Genomic DNA, 27,318 nt, shown 5'->3' on the forward strand with positions numbered 1-27,318 from the left:
CACATTTAGAAAATAATTTGCATTTAGAAAATAACATATTCCTTGTTTATTTTAAACTAAGCATCTAGAAGTTTCTCCTTTGAAGATGATGCTGGTTCTTGGATAAGTTTCTAGTTTGGGGCTCTAGAGTGAATTTGTACTGCAGTCCTCACATTGCCCATCCCAAGACAGATGGGTAAACTCTAAGCATGAACGTTTGGAGCCAAGTTTTAAATTCTGAAGCTACAATGAAGTTCTCAGTTCAGAACCCACCATCCAGTAGTGTCACAATGTATCCACCATCAGCCTTATTCAGAATAACCAGCACCTAGAAATAGCTAAGGTGCCCATCAAAAGGAGAATGGAGAAACAAACTGTGCTATTGACACAATGGAATAAAAAGGAACATAATTACTGATTTCTGAAGCAACAAGGACGAATAGCAAAAACAATAGCAAAAACATTATGCTAAGCGAAAGAAGCCAGAACTAAAAGAGAACATACTGTAATGATTCCATTTATAGAAAGTTCTAAAACAGGCAAAACGAATCTGTGGCAGGAAAAAAAATCAAAACAGTGGTTGCCTGGGGGAGGGAGGGAGTGAAGACTGACTGGGTATGAGGGTACTTTCTGGCATGATGGAGATGTTCTATACCTTGATACGGGTCTGGGCTACCTAAATATATGAAATCCTCAAAACTCAACAAATGGTACACTCAAGATTTGTGCAACTTACTATATGTAAATGTTATCTCCAAAAAACTGTAAATAAATACTAAATTCTACTTAATGATATGCATACTGAAGTGTTTAGGGATCAAGAGTACTAGCATCAGAAACTTACTTTGAAAAGCATCAAAAATAAGGTGGAGTAATAGATGGATAGCTATATGGGAAAGCAAACATAACAAAACGTTTAAAATGGTTTCACCCAGATGGTGGGTATGTGAGTGTTCACTGTGTGATTCTTTCAACTTTTCTGTATGTTTGAAATTTTTTGTAATAAAATGTCAGAAAAAAAAAAAGAAAAAAAGAAAAACTTATCTACTGGATAACGGACCCAGACAAATCGATGAGTGGTTACATAACATAAGACTTTGTCAGTTAATCATTTTGCCCTTTAGGAGCTTAAGATAATGTCCTTGGACCTCAGACACGTGGGCTCCACACTGTCTAGCAAATGACTTGACCTCTGTTCCTCATGTCCCTGTCTCTAACATGGGTATTATACCACCTATCTCAAAAAAGTTGTTGTAGAAAAAAATGGAATAATTCATGGAGAGAATTAAAACTATACCTAGTACATGGGAAACATTCAATCAGTGGCAGTTGATTTAATATTATTAATTTTTGTACCAGCTCAGTGAATACAAGCAGAAATGACATGTCCATTGATTCAAACATGATACTCTCTAAACTTTATTAATTTATAGGTCTTTGCCCAAACTGAATCCTTTCCCATAAGATCAAAGGATTCATTCAGTTTGTTTTCCACTTTATGGAATGATTCCTCAGACAGGTATCCAACACTAACGCTTCAGTCTGAAAAGCATGTGCAGTGAGGCGTCACCACAGCTCTTGAGAAGTACAGCCCTGAGACTGTGCTCATTGTCTTCCATCTACTTTTGAAGGCTGCTGGACACAGACCACAATTCTACCTCTCTCTAGGTCAAGTCAAAACACATTTTCAAAGGTTACAGGAATTTTTAGGAGCAATAAGAAGATAATGAAATCCATGTGGTTAAATTATCTGGTAGCAGAAAGTGAGAGCAGGAATCTATTGGTGAACTCTCAAAAGTTCATCTGATCGATCTATAAAGCAGCTGCGGCTCCGAAAAGCCGAACTCGGAGCCCAAGAGGGTGTCCAGCCTAGGGGACACCCAACTACTGCCCAGATACCAGTTCCACTTTGTGAGACTTGGTCTTCTTTACATTAAATTCTCTTTTCAAATGAAAAAAAAAAGAAATTAATATATTTCTTTACTGTACTAGTCTATGCCCAAATCATAAAGATACTACCCTGTTCCACAAAAATGAGATTGCATTTAGGGCAAAACTTTCCATCCACCATAAACACTTCATTCTCCTTTCTAGCCGTTATAAATTATTTCAAAATTATCAATTTCCTGTTGGAACAAGTTAGAGTGACTCAGGAAAGAGAAAATCAAAACATAGAATAACTATCAGTGGCACAAGAGAAAAAAGGAAAGAAAATGAGAAAAGAAATGTGTTGAAAAGTGAACTAGGGAATTAACTGAAAACTTAGACTGGGTGGCCCATCCAAAAGTGAACAGGAGGATAACAGAACTTGCCCACTCTCTTAAGGGTACCGGCTGAGAAGGGAAGAAGGTCAACACACAAAGGCCAAAAACACAGTGTACTGATATTAGGGTCACAGCTAAGGGGCCCTAGAGTTGGCCGATGAAATTAAAAACAATGTTGGCCACTGTATGTGACCAGGAGTTCAGGAAAGGCACACAATTGCCAAAGCCAGCTGGAAAGCAGAAAGCAAATGGGGAGAGTTGCTGTGTGTGCATCCAAGTAAAACTGCATCACGGTTACGTTACCAGAAAAGCAGAGGCTGTTTACAGGGAAAATAGCAAGAGAAGAGCACACAGCTGAGCATTAAAACACCTTGAGAATAAGCACTCAGGAAGTATTCTTTTTTTTAAAAAAAAAAAAAAAAAGGCAATATACTTCTGGAAATTAAAGACTTTTTGAACATCCTTCACTGATTTTTCTCTAGGCTTTCTGGCCTAGCAGTAACTTAAACAAATATAAAATGCATGTTTAGAAGCTATACTGGTTATTATAAATTGACTTACAGAGAGTCCGAAAGAGATAGGAAAATGGTCCTGAACCCCAAACGCGAAGCTCTTCAAAGACAGAGCCCTGAAGGGCAGCCCCAGCCTCTGGGATAGCAGCCCTCACACAGAAAAGCTGAACAGAGCCGTGGCAAGAGAGGACAGGAGGCCAACTCCGCACCTCCAGCATATGAAGTGGAATTAACGGAAGCTCCATATCTGAATAGCACGTAAACCAGGCTCATACTGTATGGGATTTACCAGTAGTGCTATCTTACATTCACATTGCATTTTTATTACAAAGAGCTTCCGGGCACTTTATGCAATTCTGAAGGCAGCTGTACAATGTCAGTCCCATTTTATCAAGGAGGAAGGTGAGGTGACAGGGACTGGCTCCCTGCAGGTCGAGGAGCTTTCCGTGTCAGCATCCACTCGTAAACTTCACTCTCGATGCTCTACACCAGTCCCCTCGTCAGAGCGACTACTCTGCTCCCACCACAATGCAGACAGAAACTCTCCTCACCTTTTCTAAGCACAATCTAAATATTCCCCAGTTTCCCCTACATGTGTAACAAATGAAAATAAAATTCAGGGAGAAAAAGAAGTTTCAGAGCTTCAGAAAATCCTCAACACTCTGTTTTACACAGTGTCCTGGTAAAATTTTAAGAAGAGAGAAAAATGCCATACCTGCTTTATCTCCCCAACATGGACGTGAACTTTTTGTTTCTCTTCATATAAACATCTCAGGAAAGAAACAATCAATTCATTCTCTCGCTGCTCATTTCTTGGTCTCAATTTCTTAATGAAAAAAAAAAGAATATATTACATTAATTTTTAATTGTCGCCAAAACTGCTAACCCATCCCTTTGAAAATGCTAACAAGCTTCCATTCATCGACTAGTGCTTTTACCCAATGACCTCACTAGGGGGCACCAATGATCCTACAACTGGAGATAATTTTTAAAAAGAAACAGATAACGAAGACAGTGGGCCAGATTTAGCCTCTGACCTCTGATGTCCTTATACCTAAAATAAACATTTCACATCAGATAGAGGCATAGTCAAAATATTTAATAAACAGTCTTAAAAACGTAAGAAAAGGACAAAAATCTGTGTAAACACCCAGAGGTCAAGAGCCACAATGGTTACTTATTTATAAACTCTTACGGTTAGAGAACTGGAAAGGAAACCAGCAACGGGATCCAGGGCCATGGTTCCTTCCACATGTCAAACATGTTCATCATGAAGCACTTTCTGGAAGCCCCACAAGGCATACACTTGCACACAATATTTCATGGCATGGACTCAATTTTTTTCCTCTGGTTTTTAAAAAATTATTTGTATGCCTTTTATTTTTCACACAAGGTAGTGGCAAAGCACACTGGACTAGAAATCAGGTCATGTAAGTTCAGGGTGCTGCCTAGAAGTGAGACCAAAGGCTTGTCATTTAAGCTTAGCTTCTCTGTCTGTTCAAATGAAGATTATGCACGAAATACACTCCAAGGTCTTTTCCAGCCCCAAATTCTTTGGATTTGAAATACCAGAGTTCATGTTTAGAAGACCATCTAATTTAATGTATTCAAGTATTTTCCCTGAATATGAAGAAAACAAAACTGAATTACTCTGGAGATTCACAAAGTTTCTGGTCTATAAACTCTAGAAAAATATCTTTTTTTTATAATGACAGTTATCCATTGCCCTGCTCCTCCTCCTCCCTCCCTACTCCAAACCTCTAGCCTGCCCTTTAAATCAAAGTCAGGGTGTCTAATAAATGGATCAATTACACAAGCATCCGAGTCCGGGTCAATGCCGTTCTTGGCAGCCCAGCTGACTAAGGAACAATTTTACCCCTCATGTCACAGACTAGAAGCAGAGGTATCACTAACCGAGACCTTCTAACATTCCTCTCTTAAAGACAAAGATCATTTTAAATAAGTTGTTCCTGTTACTCAAGGAAACGATAGTAAATGATTAGAAGAGGTTGTTTTCAATGAGGACTTCCTGTTCTTTCAAATTTCAGATTTAAGGATTAAATATTTTAAAGGTCAGAATAGATGCTCTGAATCTGGATGCCAAGCCATGAACCTTGATGTTATAAATTTTTACATGTTTTATGCAACACGTGGGTTGTTCCAGAGAAAGTTTCCATCAGATCTTCAAAAGAGGAAAGTGGTAGTCACGTACCACAATCCCAACTTAATTCTGCTGACCTTAGGACGGTTACAGATGTACTGTGAGTCTAAAAGCCCCCAGAGGCAACAGGAACTCTCACTCATTGCTGGTGGGAACATGATATGGTTACAGCCACTCTGGGAGCCAGTTTGGCAGCTTCTTACAAAACTAACCATGTTCCCACCATGTGATCCAACAATCGTACTGCTTAGTATTCACTTGAATGAGTTGAAAATTTATGCCCATACAAAAGCCTGCACAAGAATGTGTATAGCAGCTTTATTCATAATTGCTAAAATTTAGAAGCAACCAGGTGTCTTTAAACAGGTGAATGGATAAACTGTGGTACATCCAATGAAATATTACTCAGCACTAAAAAGAGCTATCAAACCATAAAAAGACATGGAGGAAGCTTAAATGCATATTGTTAAGGGAAAGAAGCCCAACTGAAAAGGCTACACAAACAGTATGATTCCAACTGTGTAACATTCTCGAAAAGACAAACTATGGAGACAGTAAAAGATCAGTGGTTGCCTGGGGTTTGGAACGGAGGTGAGGGGTTGGGGGATAGTGAAAAGGTGGAGCATAGAGAATCTTTAGGGCAGTGAAACAATTCTGTACGATACTATAATGGTGGATACATGCCATCAAACACGTGTCAGAACCCACAGAACATACCACACCACGAGTTAACCTTAATGTAAACTACAGACTTTTAATTACTAAAGATGTATCAATATTGGCTGATCAATTGTAATAAAGGTACCACACTAAGACAAGATATTAATAGGGGAAACTGTCTTGGGGGAGGGGCACGAGAAGGTTTATGGGAACTCTCTGTACTTCCACCCACTTTTTCTGTAAAACTAAAACTACTCTAAAAACTAAAGTACATATATATTTTAAAGTCCAGGAAAGAGAAGCAGGCAGGAATTATGAAGCCTCTGAGCAGGCACCCAAGAGCTGACCCACTCTTTCTTCTCCTATTCTTCAATCAAACCTTTGAGCTGCTCTCACAAGGAAATTTGTATTTTTCTTGGAGAAATTCTTCGCAATCACTTATTTCAACATATCAAAAAAGGCTAAGAATGCAGTAACAGGAGAGGAGCATCATTAATACATTCTCTTTTCCTCAACGTATACATGAAAGAAACTACTCAAATGGACAGAAAATGAGACTAAACAGCACAATGTACTACCACAGCTGCTGCCCAGACACTGCATCACGGAGCTCGTTAAACATCACAGGGGAGAGTCAGTGAAGCTGAGAAGACCATGTCTGTGGTGTCATACAAGGTCAAGAAATAAACCCTTTCTTAAAATAACTGAAACATGACTAGGGGCTACCCTGCCATTGAGTGAAAATGATTAGCAAGGTGTCATCTCCTGAGTGCCTCCCAGGGAACTTCACCATCCTGCAAAGGGACAAATCATTATTTCCTGAAGGTGATTTAACTTTATAAACATTCATGAGTCAGAGAGACAGGTCTGAGGAAAATAATGGGGAATGAAGTTGGATAACATCCCTTTGCAGTCAAAAATTAACTTGCTTATTACTCAAAGCTAACCTACGGAGTCAGGATGGTGGTCACCTGGGGCAGGACCAAGGGGGGTTTGGAGGGACTGGAAACGCTCTATTTCCTAATCTGCGTGCTGCTGCACAGGTGTATTCATCTTATAAAAATTCACCGACATACAGCCAGTATTTTATAATAACTATAGAGTATAACCTTTAAAAATTGTGAATCACTACGTTGCACACCTGAAACTTATGTAATATTATAAATCAACTATATTTCAAAAATTTTTTTATTTCATTGAACTATATACCACTGATTTGTGTGCTTTTCTATAGTTATATTTCATTTTTTAAAAAAGAACAATATAAAACAATTAATTGCCTGTTAAAAGCAACAAAGCCAATGTTGTTACGTGTTTCTTAACCTCATTTCTATGAGGGTGGGCCTATAAATTGGGTGTAGAATCAATTTGAAATCAATTTCTAACACTGCCTAATGAATACCAGAATGCTGAGAAAGCCTACGGTCTTCTGAGGAGTCTACTGAAAACGGCAGTGCTCACCTGGACTGCGGCCTGACATCTTTTTAAAAAAGTATAAAGAAATCTTGTAAGAAATAATTTTAAAACCATGGAAAAATCCAATTAAGCTGCTCTATATTCTGTACAAAGTAAAAAAAATTCCTCCAACCACTTATCTTTAACTTGTGAAAAGTCACATCATTTAATCCGTTATTGACATCTACGGACTATAAATCTACTTGAGTTACCTACTGAGTATTAATTAAGTCATTCCCTGAAATACACTCATTCAGATGAAGAGAATTCGACTTTGAGACAGTTTCTTTACTAGCCCAACGCAGATTGAAAGCAACTTCTCCCTGAGGACGACCAATGTAGGCTCAGCACACTCAGCCAGCGGGGGACTCGGCACACCCAGCCAGCGGGGGACGCGGCACACCCAGCCAGCGGGGGACGCGGCACACCCAGCCAGCGGGGGACTCGGCACACCCAGCCAGCGGGGGACGCGGCACACCCAGCCAGCGGGGGACGCGGCACACCCAGCCAGCGGGGGACTCGGCACACCCAGCCAGCGGGGGACGCGGCACACCCAGCCAGCGGGGGACTCGGCACACCCAGCCAGCGGGGGACTCGGCACACCCAGCCAGCGGGGACAGCACCTGGACAGAGCCAGACCCCCTCCGAGGGTCACCTTCTCATTCGCCCACTTCGACATGTTTGAAAAATGTACACTTCAAAAAGGTCCTAAACTAAAAAGTGGCTCTGCAGTGTCTTGAGTCCTCTTAGAAGGGTTAGCACACCCACACACCCACCCGGCACCAAGTTCTTCTCACAGAGCTCAAACTCAAAGCCGGCTTATTTGCAGCAGTCATAATTCCCCAGCATCATCTGCACAGTAATTAATGATTTCTTTTTCTTTATGGTTCTGTTTGGGTTGCACTTTTTTTTTTTTTTTGCATGAAACATTTATTTACAAAAACACTGACTATGTATGTTTTAATAACTAAGCAATCATGTACTATTAACTTCAATAGTAATTGCATTTGTTTTATAAAAATTTGCCCTTGGAGAATTTCCTTAGAAACAAATCATTCTCCAGGAAAAAAACCGTACAAAGGAAAATATTAACCATTCTATTTAAAAGAGGTATCATGACACTGCAAAGCCACCTTTTTCCTTATGATCTGTTTGAAATGCATGATTTTCAAATGCATTAGCAGGCACTACTACCTAAAAAGAAACTAGTGACTTGGTTTATAAAATATTTTATAAAAAACAAGAACAGTCATTGAGGAAATAATTTAATAAGACTACCAATAAGCCATCAGAAGAAGAGATCCATGTTAAATTTGTATTATTCAAAAAAGAGCCACACCTACAATGATGGAGGAAAAAGTACGAGCTGGCCTTTCAAAGCCAATGAACAATGACTTCCCTTCGGTCTTTAAACCAATCAAAAAATTACAGAGCCGTCTACAACACCACAAAGGGATCCCAGGATATTAACTGAATCCATTTTTTTAAAGCAAACTTTTGTCACTGATTTTCTCTAAAGTCTCTTTGCCACTTTATGTATTGAGTGTCTCACACTCACATGGATCAAAGAGAATTTCAAAATCACATCCATCAGGAACATAGTCATTGCTGCAGAAGAGTATCTCGGGTATTACCTACCCTGATTCACCACACTGTTTGGGGAAAGCTTCTAAATAAAAAAGAAAACAAATTCACATTAGGGGAGGAAGGTGCATCTTCTATGCTTGCTAGAAAGATATTCCCCAAAGTGACTTGATGGCACTAAAACAGCAAAGTGGGCTAGCATCAGATGAAAAAGGACCCAGCTCTGGGCTTCCCTGGTGGCGCAGTGGTTAAGAATCCACCTGCCAATGCAGGGGACACAGGTTCGAGCCCTGGTCCAGGAAGATCCCACATGCCGCGGAGCAACTAAGCCCATGCGCCACAACTACTGAGCCTGAGCTCTGGAGCCCGTGAGCCACAACTACTGAGCCCGTGTGCCACAACTACTGAAGCCCACGCACCTAGAGCCCATGCTCTGCAACAAGAGAAGCCACTGCAATGAGAAGCCGACGCACCGCACCGTAACGAAGAGTAGCCCCCACTCGCCACAACTACAGAAAGCCTGCATGCAGCAACGAAGACCCAACACAGCCAAAAATAAATTTAAAAAAAAAAAGAAAAAGGACCCAGCTCCCATCACAAATGCATTAACAATCAGAAGCAAATTGTCCATCCATTTATGAATTCCAAGTACAAATCACATTAAATTTGTCTGAGAGTACTGTATACTTAGAACGCTAAACATCCTTTAAGAAAAAACAAAGTAGTGTGTCTCAAGTCAATTCAAAAGAAAATAAGAAAACTGAAAGGCAACTGGAAATTGTGAAAGTTACATTCTAAGCTATTTATGAAATTAAACTCTTCCTATGCTCTCCTTCAAACAAACATATGCCAACCCTACTGCAGAAGATCAAGGGAAGGAGAACTCGAACATGTGATTAAAAAGACAAAGACAATTCTTTAATTTTTCACTCTAACAGAAAACAGATCACGGGCCCTGTCTGTAGCCTTTCCCTCAGTGAAGAGGGAGAGAGAACCTACAGTCTAGACTTGCTGGCCGTCTTGTTTTGTTTAAAGACTTCTTCTCTATGTGCAGAACCCCTGGCACTCTCCTCCCCACTAGAGACTTACGCTTTGTTCTGATGTACTCTCCTCCCTAGGAAAGTGCCACAAAACCACAGAAAATGCCCCTCGGCTAAAGCAGACATGAAAGTTTTGATGAGCTCGTTAAAGATTCATAATGAACAGACTACAGGCATGCCAGCACACGCAGTGTGGTTTCCCGAGATAAGTGCATCTAAACGCAAGGACGACAGTGCGTTTCCGGGCTTAATGCAGAAAACCAGTGAGCTTGGGTTTTCTTCTGTATTTTGTTTTTATGTTTAGGTCTGATATACCATATAGTAGGTAACACCTAAATTTATTTTCAAAACTGAAAAAAAAGAACGAGAAAGAAAAGTTATGTTCAATTTCATGGACCAAATATTATATCCTTAAGACTCTCACACTTAGGGCTGAAATCCCAAGCGGGAAGGAGCTAGCAGAGGTCTCCCAGGGAGAGCAGTGCTCAGGGACCAAAATCCAGGTCCCCTGTCTCCCAGGCTGAGGCTCCCTCCACTTTATTATTTCCTTTCTCTCGTTCCTTAAGGGAGAGTTCCCCTGGTTTAGTAGTTTTCACATGAAAAACCAAGCCCTGATACCAATCTGCAATTCTGACCTGGCCCCTGTCCCGAGGCTGTTAAAGCTTAAACCAAGAGGAACTCAGGCCCACTGCCTTGAGGATCTGACAGGTTTGCTTTGCTATTTTTTTATAAATAAAATTTCACAGAGAAGCTGCTTCCTTTCTTCCTTCTGGAAATTTAAAACCAGTACTGTACCTGAACCTCCTCAAAAATAGTTGCTTGCTCCTGATTAGTTAATGTTGTCAGGTGCTTCTGGAGTTCTAGTTTGGTTTTGGAAGAATTCATTCCTATTAAGAGAAAAAAAGAGACATGAGAACACTCTAGGTAACAGTTACGAGGTAGAGTTATTAACACTTTCCACACTCACTTCCCCCTCTTACATGGCTTAACCACCTTCTTCAGGCTTCTGAGGTTTTATGGAAATTCCAATCAATAATGTCGGTGACGGTGGTGACCCTGACAACAAGCAACATTCTTTGCTTGAGCCCTCGCGTGGCAGGCACCGACTTAATCATCAGGCCTGTATCATTTCATTTAATACTCAGAACAATCTGGTAAAGAGCCCTCACGTGGCAGGCACTGACTTAAACTAAACATCAGGCCTGTATCATTTCATTTAATACTCAGAACAATCTGGTAAAGAGCCCTCACGTGGCAGGCACTGACTTAAACTAAACATCAGGCCTGTATCATTTCATTTAATACTCAGAACAATCTGGTAAAGAGGACTCGATTAGCCCCATTTTACAGTTAAGGAAGCTGAGACCCAGAGAGCTCACTTAATTCCTCAAGACCCCATACTGGACTCTACGTCAGCTTTGTGTGGTTCCAAATTGCTTTTTTTCCGCCACTACTCCATGTTAGAACACCTCACGCAACCAGAACATTGTCCGCAGAAAACGATAAATTCTCAGGGAGTATTTATATGTAAACTAGACAATCTCCCTTAAGTAAAAACAGCTACTGCCCCATTTGAAAACTGACCAACATTCTTCTCTTACAGGTTAGGCTCCTTCACAAGAAAGTGATTTGTGTGGCAAACAACTTTCCCTTTACCACCACATGCTTAGTAATAGTCTTATGGCCACTTAAATAACATTACAAAGGATTCTGAGGGAAAGTCATTAAAATAAAGTTGCAATTTTAATGTCCATTAGAATCTGGTATTTCAGAAAGTTCCTTCTCCATACATATATGGCTCAGACCCTGTTTTGCCTTTTCTTGGCGCCAGAGATAAATGCTACCCATGATGAAAAGATTTGGGATGAAAGGATTTGCTGACCTAACTATCGTGGAAAAAAACCTGCTGCTGATTACTTTTATTCCAAGGGCAGTCCCGTCCCCATCCACATGCCACCCCGTCTCCTCCTCCTGAGGGTGAGCCACTGGGCAGGGCCTTGGCCAAGTCTCTGGGCCAGATTTATCTACATTACTAGGATGGCCAGAGGGGACAGCTCTGAAATCTAGAACAGGGACTTGGAAATCAGGCCTCTGTTTTACAGATGAGTTTGCTGAGGTCCAGAGAAGCCAGGCGACTGAAAGGTCAGGAAGCCAATCAGCAGCCAAGCCTGCCCCAGCGCCAGTGCTCCTCGCTCGCCCACCCCGCCCCCTGCAGCAGAAGGCAGGGCCCTCACCCTCCTAACAGGCGGTGGCGAGGCCGCTGCGCCTACTCAAACCACTGCAGCTCCCAGAAGTGCTTCCTCTTTCCACCACCGTGTTTTGTTTTGTTTTGTTTTGGCCAAGAAAACCCTAAGAGGCCAACATAAAAATAAAAGGCAATATTTCTTAAGTGATTGCTGTGCCACTTCATGCAACACTACATAAATAATCTCATCTGATCCTCAACATAATCCTTGGAGTGGGCACTAATTTTAGCAATCCCGAGGTCTATAGATGAAGAAACTGAGGCACAGTGAAGTCAAATGTCTTGCCCAAGGTCATCAGCTAAGGAAGGGACAGAGTCAGAATCTGACCCACATCTGTCTGCCCCCAGAGACCACCCTAGGACACTGCACTGCACCTTTACCCAGCAGTCAAGTCACCTGACGCCGCTGCCTTCAACACTGAAGTGAACTGCTAAGTGAAATAAGTCAGCCAGAGAAAGACAAGTACTGCATGTTTTCACTTACACGTGGGATCTAAAAAACAAACAAATATAACAAAACAGAAACAGACTTAACAAAGAACGAGTGGTCGCAGGGGGGAGGGAAAGGGGGGAAGGGTGAAATAGGTGAAGGGGATTAAGATGCACCAGGGGATTAAACTACCAGTTATAAAATAAATAAGTCACAGGGATGTAATGTACAGCACAGGGAAAACAGTCAATAATGCCATAATGATATTGTATGGTACATAAGATATAAAAATACTGACTCACTATGTTATACATCTGAAACTAATAATATTGTAAATCAACTATTCTTCAATTAGAAAAAAAAGAGGTCAGTAAAAGTGCAGAAAGGACAGATGAATTTTAACAGAGCACAGCTCAGGTACTCCTCAGGCAAGCTGTCAGGTCATACAAGCCAGGCAAACAGAGATGCCTTTACTGCACTAACTACTTACATGTTGAATCAAAACAGTGTTTAAATTTACGAGTAAAATTAGCATTCAGAAATCATTAAATAAAAATCCTTCCTGCATATGGATGTCAATGACACAATGCAAACATCCTCTCTTGGACACACTGTACTGCTTGATGAGACATTCACATGTGGAGAAAAACCCCAAGAAGAGTCACACTAATTATATATACTTCTAACAATCTCAGGTGAAATCATACAGACTACTCTTCATATTCAGCAGGTCTGGAGAGATCCTTAGACAGTTCTATCCTTGTCTTCAGGGTGCCTCAATTCATTAGGTCCTTCCTGCCCCCATCTCAAACCAGAGGTGGTCTTTGCGGTCCCAGCGCCTGCTCTCCATGGTGCACCCTCCACAGGGCTTCTCACTGCCTTCAGCCTGGGGTGCGGAGGGACAGGGATTTCTGCAGCAAGAAGGCGGCACTCCCCACGTGATGCCAAAAGGTTTTAGAGGGGAGAAGCGAGGCAAGTGAGCCCGCCTTCACGCTGTCTGGTAGAAATGGCTCTTACTAAAGGGAGCTCTGATGAATGCCATTGCTTTGCTGAAGACAAATTTACTTAGAGAGCAAAAGGAAACCTCAGTAAAACTTTTTTTTTCTTTTTAGTGAAAGTATAATTCATTCCAAGAATTCCCAAAATGCTCCTCTAAACTTTAAAATAAGCAAAACACTATATAAATACTAGCAGTTGTACATAGTTCAAACACAGAATCAGCACAGCTGCACCCCTTACATGTTGTAAGTGTCCAACAGCACCCATACGTACAGTGTATTTATTCTATTTTACAGATTCCAGAGCATACTGACTATATCAATCAAGAAAACAGTCTTGGGACTTCCCTGGTGGTACAGTGGTTAAGAATCCACCTGCCAGGGCTTCCCTGGTGGCGCAGTGGTTGAGAATCTGCCTGCTAATGCAGGGGACACGGGTTCGAGCCCTGGTCTGGGAAGATCCCACATGCCGCGGAGCGACTGGGCCCGTGAGCCACAATTACTGAGCCTGCGCGTCTGGAGCCTGTGCTCCGCAACAAGAGAGGCCACGATAGTGAGAGGCCCGCGCACCGCGATGAAGAGTGGCCCCCGCTTGCCACAACTAGAGAAAGCCCTTGCACAGAAACGAAGACCCAACGCAGCCAAAAATAAATAAATAATTAAAAAAAAAAAAAAAAAAAGAATCCACCTGCCAATGCAGGGGACACAGGTTCGAGCCCTGGTCCGGGAAGATCCCACAGGTCGCGGAGCAGCTAAGCCCATGCGCCACAACTACTGAGCCTGTGCTCTAGAGCCCACGAGCGACAACTACTGAGCCCGCGTGCCACAACTACTGAAGCCCACGCGCCTAGAGCCTGTGCTCTGCAACAACAGAAGCCACCGCAATGAGAAGCCCTCACACTGCAACGAAGAGTAGCCCCTGCTCACCACAAATAAAGCCCGCACACAGCAACGAAGACCCAACGCAGCCAAAATAAATAAATAAATAAATAAGTTTTAAAAAAACAAAAAAAAACAGTCTTTAAGTCTTTCTTTTTGTTGCCATGTCATTGGTCCTCTCCACATTTATGGAGTTCCTGGCCAGATCATAACTTCCTATTAGAACTACTCCTATGGGAACATACAATGAGCTTTAATAAACGACTTCATTCTACTTATTAGGGATGCAATATAGCAAGAACCTTGAAATGTTCATAAAATAATCAGCATCTCCCCTACTAAGGATGGCTCTAATAATGTGCCATCTATACTTTAGAAATGCTTCCCATCATGTAGGCAAAACATAACCCTCACTAGCCTTCTAATTGTGCTATTTATTGGATGTTTTTACATTAGCATAGCTTTCTGCTTTGCTTGGATTTTATCCAGTAAAAAGATAAATGAAATGATAATTCCGAAACTATAGCAGCAAAATCCCCACCACAATTAAACTTTTCAGCTATATTTTTCTGAAAGCTAAGCCAGACCAAAGAAAAATTTATCAAGTGGAACTCTGGAACCCTTCCAGTTCCTGCAGATCAGGATCTGCTTCACCTTCAAGGCCAAAGTCATTGCTGGCTTCTTAATAAGCTCATAAGAGACATTTCTGTCATCATTTACCTTATCTTGACAACCACTAAGGAAAGGGTTAGTGATCCTCTCAGATGGGATCTCTTGTTAAAGCACACGTTTTCTTGTTCCCAAATATATTTTGTATAATGTCAGCAAAGAGTAACAACTAGGAAAACACGGTTGAAAATGCTAATCATTTTGATTCATTTTAAAGAGCACTGGAATGCCAGCAAATGAAACTTCAAAGACCTTAAGGTGATGTCAATTTGTCTTTAAAAAGGGAAATCAGATACGACCTCAAACCCATCAGGATGGTTATCAGCCCAAAATCCCAGAAACTAAGTCTGCTTATCCCTGAAATGTGCAAATAATCCCTTTTCCTCCCACAAAGTGGTGAGGATTAAGTGGATGATAATACATGTTAAAGAAAACACTTAGTACATTGCCAGGCACATCTTAAGTATGCAAACCGTAACAGGTACTGCAGTTTCTCCCGAAGCCCAATTTCTAGAAATCGTAGTCCATACTCGCAGCATCACTTCCTGTGCTCCTTCTCATGGGCTCCTCAACTGCAACCTACCTTACGGCCGCTCCCTCCACTAAAACTGTCCCAGCAGAGGTTATCGATGACCCTGTAACTGACTTACCCGGTGGAAATTTAGCTCTCTTGTTACGAGACCCCTCCACGGCAGCTGAAGTGACTGACCACTCACACCACCTTGATAACAATGTTCCCTGTGGTCCCCTTACTCCTCCACCGCCCTCAGAGCCCCTTGAGGGGAGATGGTCTAGGCACAGTGCCTGACATACAGAAGACAACCACCTATGAGCCCTGTAACTAACACAAGCCTCCACCGGGCAGAACCTTCCAACGAATTTGCCCAGGACCCTTAACTGCCCCCTGCCCACCCTGCCGCCCTCCCACCCCGGCTCACCCTCAATCCGCTCACAGAGCTTGTGCAGGCCCTGCAGGGGGCAGCCCTCACACAGCTGGGCCGTCGCCTTCGCTGTCTGCTGCACCGCGGCCACTGTGAAGGCCTGCTTCAGGGTCATCATGATCTCATCCACCTGATCGAAGAGAGGAGACTATGGTCAGCAATAAGTCCATTTAAAATGAGCTGGGCAGACGGGACTTCCCTGGTGGCGCAGTGGTTAAGAATCCGCCTGCTAATGCAGGGGACACAGGTTCCAGCCCTGGTCCGGGAAGATCCCACATGCTGCGGAGCAACTAAGCCCGTGTGCCACGACTACTGAGTCTGAGCTCTAGAGCCTGTGAGCCACAACTACTCAGCCCACGAGCCACATGTACTGAAGCCCACGCGCCTAGATCCCGTGCTCCGCAACAAGAGAAGCCACCGCAATGAGAAAGCCTGCGCACCGCAAGGAAGAGTAGCCTCCACTCACCGCAACTAGAGAAAGCCCCTGTGCAGCAACAAAGACCCAGCGCAGCCAAAAATAAATAAATAAATTTATAAAAAAAAAAAAAAAAAGAGCTGGGCAGAGATTTCAGGACTCTGTGGAAAGACTCAGTACTTTAAGATTCTTCTGGACTATTAGTCACAGGTTAATGGATAATAATCATAATACCTGCTAGGATTACACGTAGCCTAGAAACACTACAAATGCTCGAAGCTCTTCAAGGAGATAAGGTAAAAACTAGACGCAAATTAAATACTGAACGAAAACCAACTCTTCTGATCAAAAGTCCAAAATGACATTTGAAAAATGCTAAAGCAGACGGTGAAAGTGAGCAGGCCTTTAAGAACGATGAAAATTGAAAATGCACATCCAATTAAGTCTCGGGTATGTACTAGCTGGTTATCAAATAGTCACGAAAGAATAATTAAAGCCAAATAATATGTCAATGAGGCCATATGGCTTTGCTAAGTAAAGATATCAGTGAGGTTGAAATCCCTTGTAAAGGAGACTTTAAGGTGAGAACGGCCCCTTCTCACTTACCAGAGCTTCATTTGTGCACTGAAACACGTAACAGACGAAATGAAAGCCTCCACCTCCCGAAGACTCTCGGCAGATAAACCCAAAGTGGTCCACATGTCTAATACCCTGTTGAAGGCAGGGACAAGAACAAGGAATGGTGAGTTGTATCCAGAAGAGGCACCACTGCCAGACATGCAACTGAAGATTCACACAGCACAATTTTAAAGGACACTATAAAAGTAGTATTTTCTCAGATATTTTAAATGTCTAAAAACATCTCTCAAATATGAAGTTCTACTAAAATGTTACTCTGATTATCCCCACAATAAGAGAAGTAGGATCTGAAAACTGGAGTTTTTACTGCTCATTTTAGTAGAAAAAGGAAGTGGAGAAAAGCTGACACAAAAAAATGAGAATTCTTCTTCGGTATCAAGGAATAAGCAGACGAGAGACTAATGTACAAACACATGTGCACACACACACACAAACACATGCAGGCACAAAGTTTAAAAGATTTAAAACATACGTACTACTAAAATAACAAATACGTAAATACTGAAGTAAACTGGTAGGAAGAATGAGTCAAAAATTACACACACAAAAGAATAGAGACGCTTTTAAACATAAGATATGAAGGCCTAAGTTCTACCATAGTTTCCTAAGAGCTCTTTTTAATAAATATTAATATGTACGCTTGTTTTGAAAGTATCAGCTAAGGGGCACCTTAATACAGATAAGACATCACCCATAAACATTAATATGCAGCGTCTCCTGAAAGCATCAGCAGGCAGAGACATGAGTGCTGATAGCTTGAAGGGCAGGTGATCATGTAAACTTGTAAACTGTACCCTTCAGGAAATAACTAAACTATCAGATGAAAAAGCAGATATTTAATACTAACATTACAATAGAAATAGCAGCAAATCAAGATAAAACATCTATGGAGGATCTCACTTTCAGGGCAAGTATTTCCCAATAAACGGGCAATCACTGACATACCCTGGCATTTCCATCAATGTTCTCTAACACAAGTTCAGCATATGCTAGTGGTTACTCCTCAGGGGAATATGATTTGGAAGAAGTGGTTCCCTATTTGATCTTACTCAGGAACGTTCTTTATTTTCACCTTTTGGGGGAAAAAATTCCCTGCTGCGTTCTTATGTAGATCACATTATAAATCAACAAACAATGAGACTTTCATTATATCTTATTAATTTTGAGAAAATGGAAGCAAGAAAATAAGTCAGACTTTTAAAAAGTAGCCAAACTATAACTCATATTTGCTAGGAAGATCCTGAGTAAAATTGGCATAGCTCATTATAATTGATAGATTCTCCAAAATCTCTCTATGAAACACACCCAGGAGATTTGCAAGCAAGAACTCAAGTAGATACTGTACTCTGAGGAAAACATCCTCAAAAGTAGTCACTATTTATTATATTTTAAGGACGAAGAAATAATAATCTTGGTACCCCAAAAGCTATGAATTTTTATAAAGTAAAAATAAGTATCTATTTAAAAATATTATCTGTGTGTGAATGTATATATAAATATGCACACACACACACACACACACAGACCCACACACACACACCTGCAAATCATGACTGTGGAACATTACTACCAATGCCTGAAAAAAAGAAAAGGAGACCTATTTTCTCCAGTAGGTTATGGTTGCTAAAAGCAAAATTCTTAATTTCAAAATTATGTTTATAGTTTGCCTTAATACACAAAAGGAAATGCAAGATCACAAACCCAGTACTTAGAAAGCATACATCTTGTGACCGTAACCACTTCTGCTGAATGACAGTAAAAGAATTCATTAAAAAATTAAATGGCAATTGAGCTGATAACCCATCTCCATTTACCTGAGAGCAAAAGGATATCTCCTTAAAATTTTTCTCCAACGCTATTTTTTTGGTGTCAGGACTGATGAGGTAAACTTCAGATTGCCCAATCTTAAAAGACAAACAAAAAAAGAAACTAGCTTTTTGTGAACACTGAATTCAGATTTATATACGAACTTTCTCATTTCATAACCTATGAAAACAAAGACTCAATGGGTCAAGCTCCTATAGAATTCTGACCATCTCATGTAGAATATCACTTCAAGGCCACAATCTACCCTACAGATTTCGGGTAGCACAGACAACCATCGTTGTGTTCACCTACATCAGGCAGCAGTCTTGAGGTGAAAGGACCAAATACACAGAAGTTGGCAACTAAGCCTCAGGTTCCCACATCCCCCCTTTGTAAGGAAGAGACGTTTCTACATAAGTGAACCTCCCAGGAAACAGGAGCTTCTCTTTCAAGGTTTCTAGAACACTTCCTAATGATTAGAAAAGTCTTCTTAAATTATTGTTAAAACAATCTACCATTTGTTGAATGCACACTGTGTTAGGTATTCACTACTGCTTACCTGACTTTCTAAAAAAGCTAGAGCATTAGCACAAATTAACACTGTCTTACAGACCTGGGTCAGCATAACAGCTCTCCATCACAGCACGGGACTGTGTTGCAATAACCACACTGTTAACCGTGCAGCATCCCTCCCTCACCCTGCTGCTCCCTGAACCCAGCTGGCCGCAACGAAACCTCTGCTCAGTGAAAATCACTTCCTCAAGAAAGTCTTCCCTGATTCCCCAGATGCCCTCACAGCATCCTTTACTTCTCCTTTACGGCATTTATCACAATTTTAGTGAGACAATTACCTGTACAATCAATTGTCAGTCTCTCATTGGAATCTACATTCCACGTGGGCAGAGATCATGCCTGTCTTGTTCACTGCTGTATTTCTAACGTATTACACAGGACCCTGTATACAGCAGTCACATAATAAGTACTTGAAAATAAATGCACTGAGCAGCTTTCCCAATGACACCAAGAGGTTTTTTGCTTTGTTTTGTTTTTTTAAAATATATATCACACATTACAGCACCAGTCTGACTGCCAACGTAGCACTCTTTTCAGTATACTAGGTCAACCACGAAAAGAGGAAGGAATCGGCCCTCTGACACCCCATCTTGATCTTGAACCTGCGTACATCCACACAGCCAGCTTCCTCACCCCTGGGCCATCCACTGCTCCGAATTCGGCACAGACTCAAGACGTTACATTTAAGCTCATGTTGCTCTCTCTAGAATGTCAGTCAGCCTCAGGCCAAAGAAGAGAGAGGAAGCCGAGGAACAATCCACTCCCTATATTGTCAGAGACCAGCTTGCTACTGGGCCAGCTGAGTCCCATCGGCTCAGACCCAGAGGACTCCCAGGGAGGGCAGCCTGACCAGAAGAGCCGAGATCAGCATGGAACCCAGGAGCGGCGACTGCCACGGACAGCTTCCCTGCCCATGCCTTTTCTGGCATTTGGCTGTCAGTTTAGCAAACCGTTTCTAGAAAAAAGTGAGTAAGCAATTGGCTAAACTAGTATCTCAGCTTGGGTATCAATTTCAAATATCATGTTATCCCCAAATCTGATTATCCAGATAACAAAGGGTAAGTATTTTACAAATTAGTAAAACTAGTAAAGAAGGGGTATTTTCCAAAAAGATTTTGTTGAAATACATGACTTGAAACTAATATCCATTTTTAAAATCTCCTTTGGGGGCCTCTTTTACGCATATTAACTCTTCTTTCCACATTGAAAAGGTGTCTTCACAACCATGGGGGAGGGGGATAAAAATCATAGAGGATATAAGATGAGTCTCTTTATGTGACCCCCTGATGAATTCCAAAGGCTAAGAGGGACTAAATAAGGATTTTATCTTGAGAAAAGAATTATTCAGTATAAAAACATATGGATTCACACATAAATCCAAAAGAAATTCACAAAGAATCTTCGCTTGATAAAGCAAATTTTCTTTTAAACACACAGATCAGACTGGGGATGCGCATGAGGCTCTGATAATATTTTACCGTGAAGAGCATAGTTCGATTTTCCTCAATATCCGTCGGCTGCACAATACTGTGTCCACTAATCAGGTGGTTCTCGATGTCGTTTTCCTCAAAGGAGCTGAAAAAACTACTACTCCGCAGGCCTGCATCCTGAAACTCCTTCCTGAAGGCCAAGGAGCGCAGCCCGGGCTGCGAGAAGGACTTGCGCATCGGCCGCGGGCCCCGCTCCTGGTCCCCCGGCGGCTGCCGCGCAGCCCGGAGCTGATCCGAGGAGGAGAAGCCGCCGCCGCCGCTCACGTGGCTGAAGCCCTCGATGCACTCGTCGATCAGGGCGGGCGGGGCCTTCCTGTGCGCCACCGCCACGCGGCCGCAGAACAGCACCTCGAACTTCTTGGCGAACGTGTCATCGAACTCGGAAGGGCTGCGGAGCTCCTCCTGGCGGGCGATCTTTCCGGCCTGCCGGATGGAGCTGATGATCTCAGGCACCTGCCAGGCAAGGAAGGAGTGTTATTTGGAACCCGCAGTGGTTGGCGCGCCCAGGGCCCGCATCCACAGGAGCCAACGCCATGCTCTCCCCATCGGCACACGGCGTGTTCCATCGCACCGGCCTGAAGGAGCATCCCGCTGGGAATCTGGGACCAGGAGAGGGAAATGCGCAACTTCACAGAGACAAGACGGGGAAAAGTATTTACTAAGCACCTCTTCCACGCTGGGGCTATGCTAAAGGATTCATGCGCCCAACACCCTGCAAGCTTAAGTGAGGAGCTCACAGCCACACAGCCACACGTGGCAAGTCAAACCCAGGCTGGTCCCCCCACTCGAAAGCCAAAGTTCTTCTCCGGGAAGCTGCCACCTAAACATTATGCAGTTATTCTAGATTTCATGGCAGTGCGTCTTGGCAGTGCATCAAGTCTTCCAAAATAAATGATGGGATGAGGAGAACAAGACTGTAATTATCTTGTACAACCTTTCTTCTAATCATAACATCATTATTTTCTCTAATGACAACTAACAATTTATTCCTCAGTCTTATATTCCCCAATAGTTGAACAGTATTGACTACACAGCTAGGAGGTTTTAATCAAGGAGTAAGCAACCCATGACAGTATCATCATCAGGGCAACACACTGGGGCTTCTTTCCACTAAGCTTCTAAAAGCCTTTGATTCCTAATGTAAAGTCATGATCAAGAGAATGAACAAAAGGGTCTCGTGTGCTACTGTCGGCACTACTGCTACACCCTCTCATCATTAGCTTCTGACAAGATCCCTCAAAGAAGCCACAGACCGAGATGAGACCTCAACCGCATGAATAAACATCTGTGCAATCATCCGGATGATGTACAGCCTCAGTACTAACACAAGACAGGCACAGATTCAATTTTCATAAGGAAGGGCCTAGTTTTTGTTATGCCCTAACACCCAAAGCCATTTTTTTCCTTTTCTCTTTGTAAGAAAATCCAATTTAAGACCCAATACCCACAGGCCCAATGTCTTTTTAATGACATTATAGAGGGAAAAGAAAACCAAACCCCTTTTCAATTCAAGTCAAAGATCAATACATACAGTAAAGGGAGGTAGTTTTAGTGGATTTTAAAAAGCAAGCTTATATTCTGTGTTCATAACATAATCCCCAAAGACCCAACGACTCAAAAGACTTTTCTCTTTGTGATTTCGTATCAAGCACACCTTAAAGATAATCTCTGCCATAAAGATTAAGATATATCCTTTCAAGATATTTTATCGTACAAAAAGTCAGTTTTATCTTCAGAGATTTTTTGTTTTAAAAAATTAATTCCAGGGCTTCCCTGGTGGCGCAGTGGTTGAGAATCTGCCTGCCAATGCAGGGGACACGGGTTCGAGCCCTGGTCTGGGAAGATCCCACATGCCGCGGAGCAACAAGGCCCGTGAGCCACAACTACTGAGCCTGCGCGTCTGGAGCCTGTGCTCCGCAACTAGAGAGGCCGCGATACTGAGAGGCCTGCGCACCGCGATGAAGAGTGGCCCCCACTTGCCGTACCTGGAGAAAGCCCTCGCACAGAAATGAAGACCCAACACAGCCAAAAATAAATAAAATAAAATAAATTAATTAAAAAAAAAATACCTAGCTCCATCATTAAAAAAAATAATAATAAAAATTAAAAAAGAATTAACTGTTTAAAAAAAAAAAAAAATTAATTCCTGAAGCATAAGACCTAAATGACGCTAAGGAAGCCAGAATTTCAACATCAAGCAACCATGTGCACTGAGTATTTGCTTGAGCTGTAGCTCATTCCTCCACTGACAAATAATTACACATCCTGTGGAGGACTAAAAATTGTTCATCAATATAAAAGACAGGATAGAGAGAAGAAAGTAGAAAGTCTAGATTTCATTCACACCTTTGCCAACCAGTCACTACAGGAACTTGGCAAAAACAGCCTGTTTTTCTCTCTGGGGGAAAAAAAAATGCTTACAAGATTTTTCAGGTAAAAGTTGTTTCTGTAAGGGTAAAGAATAATGACTTTTTCAAAAAAAAAGAAAAACGACTTATGCAAGTAAAAACCTTGCCGCTTTTCTGAGCAAGTGGGTAAAATTATTTTATCAGGAGCCACGTGAATCTTCCTAATTATTAACCCCACTCTCTGAACAGAAAATTCAAAGCTTACTCAGTCTTTTGAGGCTTTTTTTTTTTTAACAATAACTGACATTTCTATATGCTGGGTCTTCCACTGCATCTGAAGAGAGTAATGAATGGTGTCTTTCATTACATATCAAAGGGGACAGAAAATGTGTGAAGTCATGTGAATTTATGGTGACTCAGTAATAAAACGTACAAACACAAGTAAGACACAAAGTAGAGAACTTGCTTGTTCCCTCGCTTCACAGGGTCAGAGGAGGCTAAAGAGTACATCGTCCTTGGTCAGAGTTGAGCTGTGGTCGTTTTTCCTACCACCAATCTCTCCTATCCTTTGATTAGAACCTTCAAAAGACACGCTTTAGTCAAAGACGAGTGCCTCCCTCTCCCTGCTCTAGTGAGCTGTGTGAATATGGGTATCAAGTAGATAATTGGGGTTAAAAAAAATCTCAGGGATCCTGACAAGAATATAACAATTTCAGAATATTTGAAGGTATATTGCCAAACACAGTTTCAACAATAAATTGTAAATAGTTAAAAATCTAACGTTTTTAAAACATTTCTGTAAATCATTCAAGTATACTAGGAGACTAAATAAAAAGTGGGCTCCACGTGTGCCTAAGTTTGTAAAACTTTGATAGTTTAGTTCCCTTAACCAGAACAGACCTGAGCACCGTTTTTTGAAAAATGAAGGCATATGACAAACCCACAGCTAACATCACACTCAACAGTGAAAAGCTGAAAGCATTCACTCTAAGATCAGGAACAAGACAAGGATGTCCACTCTCGTCACTTTTATTCAACACAGTTTTGGAAGTCCTAGCCAAGCAATCAAAGAAAAAGAAATAAAGGAATCCAAATTGGAAAAGAAGAAGTAAAACTGTCAATATTTGCAGATGACATGACACTATACATAGAAAATCCTAAAGATGCTACCAGAAAACTACAAGAGCTCATCAATGAATTCGGTAATGTTTCAGGATACAAAATTAATACACTGGGGACTTCCCTGGTGGCGCAGTGGTTAAGAATCCGCCTGCCAACGCAGGGGACATGGGTTCGAGCCCTGGTCCGGGAAAATCCCACATGCTGCAGAGCAACTAAGGCCATGTGCCACAACTACTGAGCCCATGTGCCACAACCACTGAAGCCCATGCGCCTAGAGCCCATGCTCCGCAACAAGAGAAACCACCGCAATGAGAAGCCCGCACACCACAACTAAGAGTAGCCTCCGCTCACCGCAACTAGAGAAAGCCCGCATGCAGCAACAAAGACCCAATGCAGCCAAAAATAAATTAATTAATTAAAGAAAATTAATACACAGAAATCTGTTGTATTTCTATACACTAACAACAAATTATCAGAAACAGAAATTTAGGAAACAATCTCATTTACCACTAAATCAAAAAGAATAAAATACCTAGGAATAAACATACCTAAGGAGGCGAAAGACCTGTACTCCAAAAACTATTAAGATGCTGATGAAAGAAATTGAAGACAACACAGACAGATGGAAAGACATACCGTGTTTTTGGATTGGAAGAATCAATATTGTTAAAATGACTATACTACCCAAGGCGATCTACAGATTCAGTACAAACCCTATCAAACTACCAATGGCATTTTTCACAGAACTAGAACAAATAATTTTAAAATGTATATGGAAACACAAATGACCCCGAATAGCCAAACAATCTTGAGAAAGAAGAACAGAGATGGAGGAATCATGCTCCCTGACTTCAGATTATATTACAAAGCTACAGCAATCAAAACAGTATGATTTTGTACTGACACAAAAACAGACATACAGATCAATAATAACAGGATAGAAAAACCAGAGATAAACCCATACACTTATGGTCAACTAATCTACAATATCTATGACAAAGGAGGCAAGAATATACAATGGAGAAAAGACAGTTTCTTCAATAAGTGGTGCTGGGAAAACTGGACAGCTACATGTAAAAGAATGAAATCAGAACATTCTCTAACACATGTACAAAAATAAACTCAGAATGGCTTAAAGGCCTAAATGTAAGAATGGATACTATAAAACTCCTAGAGGAAAACATAGGCAGAACACTCTTTGACATAAATTGAAGCAATATTTTTTTGGATCCATCTGCTAAAGGGAATAAAAGTGAAGACAAACAAATGGGGTCTAATTAAACTTAAAAGCTTTTGCACAACAAAGGACACCACTGACAAAACAATCTAGTAGATGGGAGAAAATATTTGCAAATGATATGACCGATAAGGGATTAATATCTAACATATATAAACAGCTCATACAACTTAACATCAAAAAAAAAAAAACCCAATTTTAAAAATGGGCAGAAGAATAGACATTTTTCCAAAGAAGAAAGGCAGATGGCCAACAGGCACAGGAAAAGATGCTCAACATCACTAATCATCAGGGAAATACAAATCAAAACCACAATGATCTCACACCTGTCACAGAACGGCTATCATCAAAAAGAACACAAATAACAAATGTTGGCAGGGATGTGGGGAAAAGCCAACCCTCATACACTGTTGGTGGGAATGTAAATTCGTGCAGCCACTGTGGAAAACAGTATGGAGGTTTCTCAAAAAGCTAAAAATAGAACTACCATATGACCCAGCAATTCCACTACTGGGTATACATCTGAGAAAAACAAAAATGAATTTGAAAAGATACATGCACCCCAATGTTCACAGCAGCATTATTTACAATTGCCAAGACATGGAAAAAATCTAAGTGTCCATCAACACATGAATGGATAAAGAATAGGTGGTGTATATATATATACAATGGAATACTACTCAGCCATAAAAAAGAATGAAAGTTTACCATCTGCAGCAACGTGGATGGATTTGGAGGGCATTATGCTAAGTGAAATAAGTCAGAGAAAATCACTTATATGTATATGATGTCACTTATATGTGAAGTCTAAAAAATACAACAAATTAGTGAATATAACAAGAAAGAAGCAGACTTACAGATATAGAGAACTAGTGGTTACCAGTGAGGAGAGGAGCAACATAAGGGTAGGGGAGCGGGAGGTACAAACTACTGGGTGTAAGATAGGTTCAGGGACGTATTGTAGAACACTGGGAATATAGTCAATATTTTGTAGTAAATGTAAGTGAAGAGTAACCTTCAAAAATTGTATAAAAAAATTTTTTTAAAAGAAAAATGAAGGCATACTGTCCACTTGTGATGAAATCCTGAATTCTCTATTCTTTTTTTTTTTTATAAATTTATTTTATTTTTGGCTGTGTTGGGTCTTCATTGCCTTGCATGGGCTTTTCTCTGGTTGCGAGAGGGGGCTACTCTTCGTTGCGGTGCGCAGGCTTCTCACGGTGGTGGCTTCTCTTGTTGCGGAGCCCGGGCTCTAGGCGCGTAGGCTTCAGTAGTTGTGGCACGCAGGCTCAGTAGTTGCGGTGCACGGGCTCTAGAGCACAGGCTCAGCAGTTGTGGCGCACAGGCTTAGCTGCTCTGCGGCATGTGGGATCTTCTGGACCAGCGATCGAACCCGTGTCCCCTGCATTGGCAGGCGGATTCTTCACCACTGCGCCACAGGGAAGCCCCTGAATTCTCTATTCTTTATAACTCTGTCCTAGACTCACCTACACTGTTGCTTGTTACATAAGGGAACTGGGCCACTTACTTCATTTTATTTTCAAACGTTGTCCTTGGTATGACTGGATGCCAGAAGGTAGGGATTCAGAAGTGTGAGCTGAACACAAGGTAGCCCTCTGCCTGGGAAGGGAGTGGGGCCTGGAGGGAAGTTTGGTGAGAACCCTTTACAGTAACAGAGATGGGGTTTGCTGGGAACCTGAACTAAGCAGCAAGCACTGAAGACAGAGAGAAAGGCTGCGCGAAAGATTCTGGAAGACAGACCCACAAGACTTGGTGATTACCCAGACAGGGACACTGAGGGTGTGGAAGACTGCACGGGACTCACAGGGCTCTGGCTTAGACTTCTTCAGGAGGGAATACAGAAGCAGCAG

At 41.6% G+C, this 27,318-nt stretch overlaps 1 protein-coding gene across 10 annotated transcripts in view; it reads right to left on the reverse strand.

Moving 5' to 3' along the window:
• The window catches only part of TBC1D1 (TBC1 domain family member 1), a 218,338-nt gene that overhangs the window by 83,205 nt on the left and 107,815 nt on the right, over positions 1-27,318 (reverse strand). For all 10 annotated transcript variants that reach the window (XM_082390467.1, XM_082390465.1, XM_082390469.1 and 7 more), the window contains 6 exons: positions 20,729-21,193; positions 18,686-18,775; positions 16,839-16,943; positions 15,815-15,947; positions 10,451-10,542; positions 3,471-3,581 (listed from right to left, as the gene is read on the reverse strand). In XM_082390467.1, coding sequence (XP_082246593.1) covers positions 3,471-3,581; positions 10,451-10,542; positions 15,815-15,947; positions 16,839-16,943; positions 18,686-18,775; positions 20,729-21,193 — 996 coding nt within the window. The remainder of the gene's footprint in view (positions 1-3,470; positions 3,582-10,450; positions 10,543-15,814; positions 15,948-16,838; positions 16,944-18,685; positions 18,776-20,728; positions 21,194-27,318) is intronic.

This window comes from Balaenoptera borealis (assembly GCF_965194805.1).
Source record: "Balaenoptera borealis genome assembly, chromosome: 4".
NCBI lineage: Eukaryota > Metazoa > Chordata > Mammalia > Artiodactyla > Balaenopteridae > Balaenoptera > Balaenoptera borealis.